This window comes from Primulina eburnea, chromosome 14, assembly GCF_022965805.1.
Source record: "Primulina eburnea isolate SZY01 chromosome 14, ASM2296580v1, whole genome shotgun sequence".
NCBI lineage: Eukaryota > Viridiplantae > Streptophyta > Magnoliopsida > Lamiales > Gesneriaceae > Primulina > Primulina eburnea.
In genome coordinates this window covers 32079756-32094486 of record NC_133114.1, presented here as the reverse complement: position 1 = coordinate 32094486, position 14731 = coordinate 32079756, and the positions used below count along the sequence as shown (strand labels likewise).

Here is a 14731-nt window from a genome sequence, read left to right as displayed (position 1 = left end):
AAAACAAAAAACTTGAGTACTAAGATAATCTGATGTAGTAAATACGGTTGGGGAAAAACCTGTTTCATCACAATTAACTTCAGTGTTCGTTTCTTTCTTGCCCGTATATCATGTATGTTTTCTAACTTGTGCACTCAAATAGTAAAAAGATAGACGTCGCTCAGTTGGAATGTAGGATCATCATTGACACAAGAGCCAAAAAATGACATTACTGAACTGAATCACTCGAGACGAGTGAATCGCGACATAAAAAATAAAAAGTCCCGCCAAACAATGTGTGAGTGGGGGAGATTCAAAATGTACAATATTCATTCCACGATCGTTAAAAAGCATATGATTGGACGCCGTTGCTGCTCTTTCTTCATGGTTGTGCCATTTATCCACAGCATTTTGACAGTACCTGCTTGGTGCTCAAATACTGAATCTAGGTGGTCCGTGGTGGGATATATTTCACTGAACTTCCGATTATATTTCACAGGCTCAGACCTGAATTCTATATCTCCTCTCTTCTCTAGCTAATATCAATGGCCAGCTTAAAGAATTGCTAGACGTCTAGAACATGAAACAATAAAATGTATAACTTAATTTATAAGGATTTTGCAGATTTGGAGACTCACCAAGCATCATCCAGGAGCTCAAGGCCTCATTGAGCTTAACCACCATAAATAAAGCACAAAATATAGAGTAAAATCCTAAGAACGAACACACTCTAATAGAAGGTACTGGTAGCTCAGACCCCACATGTCACCAGCTGAACTGAAACATGAAAGGATTCAACAGTTACTCTGTATCTGTAGCTTCATCTTCATCTTCCTCTAGAATATACACCAAGGCACGTTTTTTTGCAGCAAAAACACATGCCACGCCTCTTGATGCTGAAATGTTAAATTGCACTAAATATCACTAATAGGAACATTCTTCAACTACTATTAATAGATTCCATGAAATGAACTAGAAAGTCTGTTACTAATTCATCAAATGGATCATATGTTTATTGAAAGCAATATCTCTGTCTTCAGAGAGAAATGAACCGACTGAATTTATTATTATTTTTAAGGGAAAAAGGCTTGAGTGCAGGATATCATGCACCTGTAAAATTTAACAATTTATACGAAAAATGCTAAAACCTATGAAATATTTGGGGACACACATTATGGTGGGCAATAAAAACGAAAATCTAGATGAATAAGAATTATTCATCCAGGTAACATTTTTACTGAACATGTTTTCAGTGCATAAAAACATGCAAAATATACCAGATAAAGTGCAGTTTTAGAAGACACTCACCACTAACAGCGAGTGGAGCAACCACAGAATGAGGAATTTCTCGAACCTTTTCATTTTCCAATTGCAGGTCTATGACAGAGTCCTAGCATAAGATACACAAGGCACACATCTATGTTACCTTTTCCGAAAGGAATAACAAAAAAATGCAACTAGAATACTTTTTCGATATAAGCATAAAATAAATACATGATTTGTAGAAAGGATGTGGTTGAATTAAGAATGTAACAATAGAGAAACTAAATATAAAACATTCGTCGTGAAGAACTTTTATATACCTTAGTCATAAAAGATGAGCTCTTTGTAGAAATAGTTAAGAATTCATCAAACATTGCATCAGCATAAATTTCTGTCTATAACTATCACAAAAATTACCATGAAGTTGCAAGAAAAGTATACCTGAAGTTCCTGAAAATTCCAAGATTTGAGAGAAGAGGACCTTGAAATCCGCACAAAAGGAAGGCCTGCTGCTGGTATGATCATCATATGAGCATTTCCTGAGCTCTCAGAAGTGGAAGTTACTTCATTCAGCAACAAGACAAGTTGTGCTTCCTGATTATAGAATAAGTGAGAAATGAGCAGACCAATTAGAGTAAATGACAAGAACATTCTTGTACTTACTCTATACAGAGATATATCTGCACAGTCATATCCATCAGGAGCTCGTAATAATGCAGCTTCCAGTGAAGTATGGTGAAGATCTTTTATATTGTCTAAATCATGCATGATCCCTCTACATACGCCGATGCAATTTTTTATGTTTGGAATCGTCCCATCAGGTATAATAAAAGACGTATAATCAGTAAGACTTTGGACAGTTCGATGATTCATAACCACATGTGAATTCTCCTGCCAAATAAGAAGAAAAGTTTGTAAATGCTAAAATCAGATAGTTTCTGCACATGATAGCTCATACATGATCACTCTTCAACATTGCTTGCACATTAAACAACAAATGCGACCTTAAGGATCACCTGTCTGAGTCCACAATGTTTCGGAACCTACTGTTTTTACAATACAACGAATGCCAGTGCAATCAGGAGCAGTGAAAGATACATAAAAAGTGCAGCTGTTTGAGGATCTTTTATTGGTGAATGCTTAATAACTGATGATTGCAAGTTACAAGAAGTAGAAACATCCGGTCTTTCCATTCATATCATCATATGTTGTTATGAAGCATATAGCTAGAATATTCCATACTCCGAGTTATATAAATAAGCAATATTATGTGCCTTAATCTTCTAAATTTTATGAGTTTTGAGTATTCATGCAGAACTAAGCACTGCTTCTTTCAATTTCCCAGTACTAATTTTTTGAAGTACAAAAAATATCCCTCTCAAATTACAAAAGTTCTACATTTTTATTTAATGAAAAAATCATAAAACCTATTTTAGTAAACTAGTTCACCTATAGGCTATAACTACCATATCTCATTCACATTTCAAGTTTTTAAAAATTAATAAATATTTATTTATCTCATCTAGATTTTTAAACTATTACATGATTATATAACTCCTAACATAAAAAATTATAAACTCAAAATTAAAAAATATTAATTAACAACAAAAAATTTAATGCAAATATATTCATCGCATGCCAAAGGACGCTAAAATATATGAAAAATGAATGACATTCAATTAAATAAATTTATTGTTTTATTCACCCAAAAATAAAATATTAACTTACTATAAAAAATAAATGAATAAAATATCAACTCAAATTTATATCATCACAATTATATTTTATATAAAAAATTTAACATAATTAATATTAAGTTTTATACTAAAATTCAACATAAAAATTCAACGTGTATCCTATACACATCACATGCCGAGAGATACTAGATTATTCAAATTGTTCAATGTGAACTTAAATGATGCTTTGAGTTCATCAAGGATCCTAGTCTCTGTTACAGGAACTCTTTTATGTATATTTTACACACAGAAATAAATTAACCTGAAACAGTGTCAGCACGGAGAGAAATCAGACTAAAAAATATGTTTGGCAAGATTTAGGAATAACAGCTACCTGAAAATATGAGACTGATGCCGGAATACAGGACTTCAAGCTTGTTGAAGATTCAATAGGGAAAAGCGGCAACATATCTTTACAAAGTATTCTTTTGGAAACCGTGACTAATGGCATCTCCAAAGCCTCCTTGAAACTACAATCATGACCCAATTACACAAGAAAAGTCGTGGGAAACAAGCATGGAAAAATTAGTTTTAACTTAGCCTCATCTAATTATGCTTTTCCTCTGTTATAAAAAAATCGGGTGAAGGGGAAGAAGATGCCTGGCCTACAAACGTATCAATATATTTCCTGCAAAGGTTAAGTCCATATTCTGCTTTCCATAAGCTCAGAAAATCTATCTCAAGTTCATGTGCTTCGTGAGGATGCAAATAATAAACAAAATAATGCTAAAAGGTATACCAATATTCCATCTGTTGAAATCCGCTTGCTAATGTTCTGTTGAGGTATTCAGAATCGAAGAAACCCCCAAAAAGAGCCAATTCTCTAACTCGTAACTGTCTTTCCCTATTAAAAAAAAAAAAATGTAAGAAGTCAAAACAATGCACCAGTTCAAGTGTCAAATAACAGCAAATGCATAGAAAATTTGCATGGCCTGAAAATGATGGAGCTTGCTTTGCGAGAATTTCCTAGTGTTTCAAGTTATTGAACACTTGCGACGTGTAAATGGAGAATCACTAAGCAGAGAAATCTGAAACCGATGTTTCAGAATTGAATGAATGTTATAGAATTGTTAACAATTATAGTCTAAACTATTCAGAGTTTAATTTGTCAAAAGCAGGACTTACAAGTCAACTTCAATATTGTGATCAAACTCCAGCAATTGACCAACAGGATCTCGGTCATATAGAAACTTCAGGAAAATTATGATAAGTTCACTGAAAAAAAGGAATGGACCCCCTGAGTCAGGGGAGAACTACAAATTTAAGCATATAGCAGAAAATCTAAAACAAAAATAAACGATAAACAGATTACAGACCTACTGAAGGGCAGAAGTTGATCGCTTGGTTCAGACATTAAAATCTTTACAGACTTCAGGAGCCAACTGAAAAAATTTGAAAACTAAACCAAAGACTATTGTCAAAACTGTAAAGGACCTGAACATTGAACAGGAAAGGATTTTGTTTTTTGCAGCAAAAGTATGACAAAATATCACATTATGCAACAAAGATTTACTCAAAAACCAATATGTGTGTGGCTTAAATTTGACTTGCAGACAGCAAGACCTCCATTTAAGTTTCCCTACTTGGAAAAAAGCTTGCAAATGAAGATGATCATAATATTTTAAAACAAAATCAACTTTGTGTTGCAGGATCATATTCAACAAAGAGATGTCTGACGTCAAAAATAACTTATACAGAAAAATTAACAAGTAACATAGTTTATATGAAAAGTCTTGACACCATACTTGGAGCAAAGTACTGTGCCTCCTTTTTATTATTTATTGGCTAATCAAAAGAAAAAATCACTATATCAACTGTAAATCAATATTCATGAAAACCATAGCCATGAAATGTTTTGATCCTACATTTGGAATATTCTTTCAAGTGGTGTCTCAGTGTGTATGTGACTTTCAAGGGTTCTCTGTGTTTGTCATATCATATACTCATGTTCATGCATAAGCATATACTACACATAAGCAACAACCAAAAACATGGAAAAATAACATAATTGTACTACCAAAACAATCTACAACTCAGGAAAAGGGAAGAGACAGTTTACACTGCCTTACAGTAGCTAGGATGGCACATACCTGCTGCACTACAGATGATAGAACTCTTACGAACCTCTCAACTTGTACAAGCAACATTCCAGCCTTCTCCATTGCATTATCAATTAAGTTCTCATCTAAGCCAATACCTTGATAACGTGCACGCCATTTTGATAACCCTCTTAATTCTCCTATTCGAAACCCAATAATATCTGCAGCAGGCTGAGAATCAGAGCTTTAGAAGTTTAGATTTGAATAAAATAAGTTAGTTAAGAAATAAATTAATTGTAACGAAGAACTTTCTGCCAAAGAAGATTCAAAGACTAGGTCTTTCTCAGGTGCCCTATAAGTTGTTACTCTTAGGATGCCACACCTGTAGATGATCAAGCACGACCGTTTGAACATCTTTCCCAGCACCAGAAACTACCTTCGCAACCCGTTTGAGCCCCTACGAAAAACAATACAAGAGAATGTACATAAAATTCACGATCATCATTACACGTGAAACACTTGATATAAGAGAATATACCATTTCACCAAGGGAATTAACTAAAAATTGATGAACCGCTGGACTTGTCCTTGCACCACCTAGCAAGCTTAGAAACTCTTCTTGAGGAGTGGAGTCAAGTCCTACACTTTTGTTTAAATAAATATTCGAACAGGAACCAGACAAGAAAAATCAGAAATCCTGAATTATTTCACATTTATTTTAACGTTTACCATTGTCAATAATCAAGGATGATAGACCATTGAATTTTTCACGATAAGTGTGCATAGCATCGGACCACTGCTTAGTCATGACGGAAAGTGATGTTCGGATTACTTCAATAAGATGCTCCACATTAGAAGCTTGCTGAGCCACCTGGTGGAGCTCGTTTTTCCTGTCATTGATTGAGAATATTGCAGTGCAATCATAATCAGATGAACTTATAAAAAGTGAAATAATAATAAGCATTAAACTTGATAATACATATGTCAACCCCTGGATCAGGAAGAGACAGCCAAAAAAAGTAGCTGATGAAAAGGGCTTGCAATACATAAGTTATTCTCTTATTAATGAGAGGAATAAATTACAAGTGGAAATGCAAAATAAAGATAGAACCACAATCAAAATTGTCATTTCTAAAACTTGTGCATCCCCAGCGCTAAGAACGCGAAACAATTTGAAAAGTGTTACTAGAAAATAAAAGACTCAGGTATTGAGAGAACTTGTCTTGCACGGGAATTCATGAGCAGACAGTATATAATACATGAACAACAATCAAGCACCTTACATATGAATTATGATTTCCTTATGCTTCATCATGAGAAATTTAAACCCGGATGGAAACAGCGGAAGCATAATAAGGATCTCATGGGTACTACCAGGATTGATAAACGACGGTAATGATTTTTTCAATAAAAAAAAGTGAAAAGGTTCTATTGTCCATAGACTGAATGGACAGTAATGCCTGCAGTCCATAAAAAAATGGACCCAAAAGCAGCATGAATTACCAATGTTCAGAGCAAAGCTTCCAAATAATTGATCTGAATGGAAAGTTCCCTAAGCCACGGTCCACTTCTTTAAAGAGTAAAGACATACTGATAAAATTTGGCCACACGGACATAGACACAAAGATAATTATTGCTGCTTTCAGAATACACTAATACCTTTCAGAAAAAATTGCACTGTCAAGGACTAAGCAATGAAAACCAGGTAGCTCACTTTGAGACATTTGAACGTCTCTTGCTTCTCTGTCAGTTCCCATAAGTACACCTGAGCACAAGATGATAATACGACAAAGATCATTGGATAATGACACCTGACAAGAAGCACAATCACAATATGAGATTCCCCAAAAGCACTATTTCAGCACAGAAATCACCATAGACTGAGTGAACAGAAGCTATAGCTTTGTATAATTTATTTGAATGCAATGAGAAGTAAGATTAACAACACAAGTTTTACATCTGAGAGAAAAACGCAAGGAAAATTAGAAGATTTGTCTGCATTGATAGGGTTCAATAACATGGAATGTGAAGGCCAAATCCCATTTGCAAAGTATTCATCCCTTCGCTAGACCATGCAATCATATAACTGTTTGATAAACACCACCACCCGTAGGCCTAGCGGTGTAGGCGTGGATCTAAATCCTCATTAAACCAAAGGGGAAAAAACCACCCCCAATGCAATAACATATGTGTGTGTGTGTGTAACCATTTAATTAATGTTTTCATAATCCGACTTGCAAATCCTTGGCCTTCTAGAAGAAGCTTCTTAATGCTTCCTCTTCACCTATCACATAGATTTAGCAATTCTGATACATACACAGCTCTGAATGACTTCGAGTTGACATAACTTTAAAATAGAAGGCACAAAAAGACCTTGATAAAATAGCATGGATCCCAAAGCAGTAAACCAAATTTCGGTTTCTCTATTATGCCCATGTGTACCCTTAACTAAGTTAAGAAATAACTAAAATGCCCCTACTTCATGTTTCCCCAAAATTAGTTTGGCCCTGTTTGGTTGGGTTCTGGCATTGAACTCTAGAGTTCAACAATTGTTTGGATTGAAAATCCAAACATCTCGACCCTCCTTTTTTTATTCAAAATTTTTACAATGCACAACATTTCATATTTCAAAACCATTATTCAAAATATAATAATCACATAATTATTTGCTAGATTTCTTACAAGATATCACATCAACTTTCAATTTTTCTTAAAACTTTGAGTTGAATTGGATTGAAAGCCGAACAAAATGCCACCTTTGACCTCATGTTTACCTTTTACAATTAAAAGATCCCGAAGTACATAAAGACTAACCATGCATAAAATCTCTCTCTTTACACAAACAAAAAACATCCTGCACACAATGTGTGATTGAGCACTAGCATATACATAAAGAAAATATAACAAGTTTAAACTGGATAGTTGTACCAATTACTCAGAGCAGAACATCTATGCTTAAGATAAACTAAAATAACAACATTGAATACAAAATTGACTTACCTTACGAATAGAAGCATTCAAAAGTTGGTACGTAATGTTGTTCCCAATTCCCACCAAAGGACAGTGAAAAGCAAGATTGTGTATGTTCTGGCAGTTTAAAAGGAAGGTTGCATAGGAAACATATAGACGTGCTAGAGGTATTGAAAGATAAAAGTCAAAGATAATCAGGATCAACTCACAATTCTTCCTACAAGGAAAATGCCAAAAATACTAAAGCAGATATTGCCATCTTTATCCCCACTGCATAAGATGCTAAATTGTTGATGTGAAGAATCAAACAGTTCCCGGAATGAATCCTCACTTTCATCCATGAAACCACTATCTCCTGGTACAAGACCAGGTATACGAGGAGATCTTGGAGCATGAGGAAAAAACCGAGCAGTCCTGTCCTCATAAGTCAAAACATTATGATTTCCCTCCTAAATTCCAATAGAAGAGGGAAAATGAGAAAGTTAAAAGGAGCAAAGGATTTTCTAAAAACCATGTAGAATGGCTGAGCACACTTTAAATAAGACATCATCAAGAAGTTCTTCAGGTAAAAGAAAAATATTGTTCAGGTTTTATAGTTTGCACTAATGTAACAGAACACTATCATCATATTTTATTCCATTGATGAAACAATAAAGGGACTAGGGACCACTCTCTGGACCAAGAACGTACGGGGAGATAAGGCCCCCATCAGACATATCGAAGCACGACATTAGGTAAATTCGGACTTGCATCAAATTGATTCTAACTAGATTTAGAGTTCAATTGAGACCAGCAGCTTATCGATCTAAGCATAATCTCAGCCAAACATTGAACATAAATTTGCAAACAAATCAATGACCTCCGTTTGCCAGTTTCTTCAGTTTATTGGTTCAAAAGGCAATATACCAAGTGAACTCTAAACCAAGAGATGTTGCAACATGACTGAAAATGCAAGCTTTTGCATCTTATCTAAATAATAATAGGAATAAAATATAAAGGTAAATGATTAAAGCACGTGTAAGAAATTAACACAGTTGGAAGAGTTTTACCGCGATCTTTTTCCTATCTTCCTCCCAGCTGAGGCAGACGACAGAAACACTGTGGAACTTCATACTTCTCAGAAGTTTGCCATTCTAATTTCCATAAAATACAACCAAAAAGTTAGAGATAAATGCAATGGGTTCAATTTCAAAAGTAACGTCGAAAGCAAATTGTTGTTGCTTCATTTGGGACCAATTGAAATAAAAACGACTTTAAAAGAAATAAAAAAGTACATGCTTAAAATAAAACAAAAGAACTCACTTCCACATCGTGAATTGAAACAGCTCCATCCTCGAGTCCCACTGCAATTGCTTTACCATCTGGACGCCAACATATGGATGTTATGCATTTCCCTAAATAAAACGTTCCAAAAGTCAAAATTAGCATACAGTGATAAAATCAAATTCACCAATAAGTAACTTTAAGCTGATAATACAACATGTCCAATTTTAAAACGGTAAAAGAAAAGGTTATTGCTGAATACAGACCGGTGGAGGTGATCCAAAGCCTCTGCCAATTGAAGCGATGAAGAAGAAGCTTCGAGTCTTCCGTGACCAATGCCAGTAAATCCTTTTCTGGATTCCATTCTGCAATCTTAATCTGCTCAATTACCCGAAACACAAATTATGACAAAAACACAACATAGGACCTCGTTTGAATTTCATGCGAGCAAGATTACCTGAGAAGCTATGGGTTTGTCGTATTGTAGCTGAAACGGAACCGCGCCATGCGATTCGACGCTCTCCATACAGAAATTGTGAAGTAAAACTTGCAAGTCTCGAGAGAGGAAAGTTCACCGGTTAGAGAGGCGGGCTTTTTCGGATTTTAACTCAGTGCCGCCGGAGCAATGCAAATGCTCAAATGTCGAGAAAATTTTGCAAGTTTAGTTTTAATATTTAATTGTTAAAATATTTTTTAGATTTTAAGACATATTACGTAATTAGTAAATGCTAATTTTTTATAATCAAAATAAAAATTATTATGATAGGATGGGAACCTCGTGAATCAATTTATTCGTATTGTTATATTATATATTTGTCAAAAGTTTGTAGTAATTTGCATCCTATGATTTGAAATTGAAATGTCAGAAACTAAAAGGGTTTAATAGTGGCTCAATTTCTGGGCTTAGGGAACAGTTGGGCCGAAGCCTATAAGAAGAAATGAGATGGGCCTTTCTACACTCATCTTAAAGCCCGTTATTAATATTTTAATAAAAAATTTGGATTAGAAAGATAAATATATTTTCATTTCGACGGAGAAACTCTGTAGAAAAGATAATTGTGTGAAAAACAATTGTTACAAAATATTAATTTATCAGACTCTCTAAAGAGACCAGAAAGCTAAAAATATTGCTTCTTAGAACTTCTGCTTCTAAATACTATTTTCACACGAAAATATAACAATCGTTTTTACTTCTGAACAAATTTTTAAAAAATTCACTGTCTACAAATAAATGCACACCCAAAAGATGGTTATGATTGTGGAATGCGGAGTATTCTGTTTTATATATTTGTGTAAAAACAGGTAATAATTGTATCGTCGAATGCAGTAGGTGATCCGTGCTCCAATAAGACAGTTCTTAAAAAAACATCCCCAAAAGTCCTCAACATTTCTCTGGTTGCAAGAAAAAACAGGGATCTGGCCAAGACACTCGACACTCTTTGGTACTAAAAAATCGAAGATCAAGCAAAAATCTTTGGTATTCGATGAGCCAAAAACCCAAAAAAGAAAAATTAATATGAATCTCCAACCAGACATTCTAAACATGCTTATTAGTGCATCAAGAAAGGAAAAAAGTTCAACACACTCGAAACATTCCTGGATTAGGGACAGCCGTCGACTGCGGAATCATCTATGTGTTTGTCTGACACCTTTCGTAATGAAAATGTTTTTACCCGGATTCCTGTATGGGAATAACAGCCTACTCACATAAAATCGTAGTCATCGTACTCATCAAAACCATCAACGACCACCTCATCATCTGTTTTGCCAACATGCAGCTGTTTCTTCTTCCCAGCTATAAACAAGAGAATACTTGTTAAAAGAGAGTAAGAGACGATCAGATTATAGATCATGATAATATTAGAATCAAACTATAGAAATTCGATATACCTGTCTTCTTTTTGCCAGCATTAGCTTCTTTTTCTGCTTTAATTTTTTCATTTGCGATTGCTGTAACCGAAGACGCAACTTCCTTGGCATCTGCGCCTTTCAAAGATGTCATCGACAATCTCATCACAGCTTTAAGCAATCCGATATAATGATAACTTTTCTGATGTATGAGAAAATACACGATTATAATTCTGAAATAGCAAATCAATGAAAAGGGATGAAGCAAACATCACAAACCTCGTATGGACGAAGTGTATGAGATATCAGCTCTGCATATTCTGAGAAGTCACTTTCGCTTTTGGGGATAAAATTCTCAAGTGTTTTGTCATCACCCTTTTTGGCAAATAACTCTGCCGTGGACTTGTAATCAGCTTCTTCAACAAGTCTGTGAAAACCTTAACATCCATTTTTAATTATAGATATTTTACAAAGGTTACCGCAAACTATATCAATACACGTGCCTTCAGTTCCAATAGTAAAGGAAACAAGCATTAATTAAATGAATGACATATAACTGTAAGAAATGATATATGCAGCAGATGATGAAAATCTTCAGGGGTGAACTGATTCAAAGTGGACAGATCAATTGAAGGTCAGGCATGTTAACAACCCAAGCTCCAACTGAGTAGACATGAAAAGAAATGGCATTGATTGAGCCTGACAGGCAATTGAACTAGAGTAACATGTAATGAAACAGAAATAATAAGATAACTGTTCTGCTTAATTTGCTGCACCCCAATGTTGACATTAGTTAACAAAAAACTTACAAATGATGATGATTTAATAAAGGATGGCATCTTGCAATACTGAACAAGAAAAATCATACCTCTGCTGGCGAAATTTTTCTTCTATAGGATCTAAGGATTCCTTTGCGGTTTCAACAACTTTCCCTTTCTTTTCATCCAACTTCGCCGCAGCCTTCTTAGGAACCTTTTCAGGAGTAGGCTCAGCTTTAGGTGCCTGAAAAATCGTTCAGCGAAAGGGAATCCAATTCAATGGGTCAATACATCAAACATTCACTAAAAATTATTGAATACCATGAGAACTTTACATTCTTATGTATCCTCTCAAATGATTTACAACAAAGTAAAAATATATATGACATTATATAAAAAAATGACCCCACGAATGTTATATCCAACAGAAATAAAGTTTCTAATCAAGCAAATACAACGGGAGACAAAGAGCACATCTTTGACATTGGACAGAAACACTGGACAGAAACACATTGAGAGACCAATCAATTTGACAATCATAAATCAAAGTAAAATGCCATAAAAAAGTATACCTAAATGAAGTATCTGAAGTCACTGGTTGGCATCGAGAGATGTTATCTTTGAAACAAGATCATAACATACGAAATGACAGGAAGTAAAAAAGTGCACTTTAAATATTGTTCCATAATCCATTGCATATTAAACACTCCCCGAAGACAGGAATTAACAAAGTTCCCTTTAACATTATTCCATTGCATTTAATCAAAACATTCCACGTAAAGTTCTTACCGAAAAGGAGGAAATCTAACCAAACCTTAACTTTTTACTATAGCGTCATAATATGACTATTTTTTACCAACAATGTTTTACATCTTTTACATAGAGAAGTACAAATCGCACGACCTTACCCTTCAATGATGATGGCAGAAGGGTATTCCACAATGCATACTTCCACACATAAAAAAATGAATATAGAAGTATCAGATAGCACATCATGAATTGAGCGAACGATAACATAATATGGTCACTTTTCATCGACATTTAAAAAATGTTAAGATACGTATCACATTAAAAAGTTATATATACCACATCAGGCTTATCATCATCTTCCCAAGAGTCCTTCACGTCATCATCTTCCAAATCTTCATCATCCCAGTTATTCTTCAGCGGCTCCTTTTTGAGAAGATTTGGAACATTCTCATCTTCTGAAAGATGAAAATCGTCAATCATATTCATTTGAACAAAACTAATGAGATTAAACCTTATGTTGTCACAGCAGAAAGCCATATGTGGAACAAAAAAAGGGAGTTAGACCTCATATATTTATAGTTAGCTGATCAGATAAGCACTTATACTTGCATTTTTCCCATGCACATATTTTGCTACAGTTGCAAGATAAGTATATTGTCTAGAAAAAAATTCTAGTATATTTAGCCTTTATAGATCAGAACATCTTTGCAATGAGCTCCGATTATGTAAAGTTACTGTCTACACATGTTTTAGGGAAAAGATGTCCAAAGCCAATTTTAAATAAAAACGCCCGAAATAATTTCTGTGGGAGGGGACGTTCAGGGAGGAAAAAGCACAGATGAAAATTAAGGGAATAATCAAGAAAAATAACGGCCCAAAAAACTTCGAACATTCAGATAAGAGTCGACTTAAATTACCCCAGTCCTCCATCAAGGTCTGATTCTTCTACAACCAGTGGATAACTTCAGATATCGAAAGTCCCTTTGTTGAAAAGGGAAATAACTGTCAAATTAGCCATTGCAATAAATCAGAGGAGGCCCGGAGTTCATAATCACATATCAATCGATTACAATTGTAAGAGCAAAAACGCACCAAAACCGAGAGAAACCCGTATTCAAACTCAAAAGTTCAAGAAACATAATAGAAGAAAAGTAATAATCGCTTCGCTTCTAATAAATTACGGTTTCTTGAAACCAAGATCTCACCTTTCAGGATAACAGATCCTTGATTTCTTCAAGTAATTCACTGATCGAATGAGAAGAAATCAAATTAAAATAACATATGCCAGTACGACTAACAGACGAAGCGCGAGAGCGGGAGGGTGAAGGGAGAGGAACAGTCCACAGAGAGACCAGATAGAGAGAGAGTTATCAGGGATTTAGGGCAATTGCCTGTTCTCGCTATTTTCTCATATATATATGTATATGTATATAAATACCAAATACACACCTTGTCCAGCAAATTTTACCTGATTACCCTCTTTGAGCCTATTAATTATTTTTAAATAAAATAATTTCTGCACGGAATACAAAACTTGTATCCAATTCATCAGATTTGATGCAACTCAAATAATACTTTTTGAATAATTGTAAAAAAAATATGAATATTATTTATTATTTCATTTAAGAAAAATTAAGTTTTTGGTCACATAATTTATGTTTTCTATTTTTGTCCTATTAACAATGAATTTGCATTTTAATCTCGGAAATTATATGTTTTTTTTTGTCTTGTTAAAATGAAATTTCATGTTTATTGTGTAACTTGCATCTTTGTTTTATTGTTAGTCATGTTAACGGTACATATTCAATTGTGTTCTTGTAACTCGCGTGTTTTTTTTTCATTTTTTGTCTTCTTTTTAATGGGAGTCTGTCAATTTTCCTTCCAAATAAAATTCTAAAATAACCACAACATATATGGAAGTTTTCTTCCAAAAATTCATTTCAATATCCGCCTGCCAAAAAAATGACAAAAAATGGAAGGAAAAAAAAAAATACAAGTTACAAGACAAAAATCAAATTGACCTTAGTAGAACAAAAAATAAAAAAATACAATTTACAAGATTAAAAATACAAATTCATTGTTAATATTACCAAAAGTAGAATAAATACAACTTACAGGACCAAAA

At 34.2% G+C, this 14731-nt stretch overlaps 2 protein-coding genes across 2 annotated transcripts; both read right to left on the bottom strand.

The window, feature by feature from the left end:
- Nucleotides 1-42: 42 nt before the first annotated feature.
- Nucleotides 43-9979, bottom strand: LOC140812689 (anaphase-promoting complex subunit 4). The gene is made up of 19 exons (XM_073171036.1): nt 9708-9979; nt 9517-9628; nt 9290-9381; nt 9037-9120; nt 8197-8436; nt 8018-8104; nt 6677-6828; nt 5747-5907; nt 5556-5656; nt 5400-5474; nt 5069-5248; nt 4295-4377; nt 4104-4193; nt 3718-3822; nt 3313-3448; nt 1906-2133; nt 1684-1836; nt 1288-1369; nt 43-875 (listed from the first exon to the last, which is right to left on the bottom strand). The coding sequence occupies exons 1-19, from the start codon at nt 9774-9776 to the stop codon at nt 781-783; spliced, it is 2325 nt and encodes a 774-aa protein (XP_073027137.1). The 5' UTR covers nt 9777-9979; the 3' UTR covers nt 43-780.
- Nucleotides 9980-10604: 625 nt separating this feature from the next.
- On the bottom strand, nt 10605-14010 carry LOC140812690 (uncharacterized). Its single transcript, XM_073171037.1, has 7 exons — nt 13812-14010; nt 13524-13608; nt 12943-13061; nt 11967-12100; nt 11378-11525; nt 11141-11300; nt 10605-11045 (listed from the first exon to the last, which is right to left on the bottom strand). Exons 2-7 carry the CDS (start codon nt 13534-13536, stop codon nt 10954-10956), a joined length of 666 nt encoding a protein of 221 aa, XP_073027138.1. The 5' UTR covers nt 13537-13608; nt 13812-14010; the 3' UTR covers nt 10605-10953.
- Nucleotides 14011-14731: the final 721 nt, after the last annotated feature.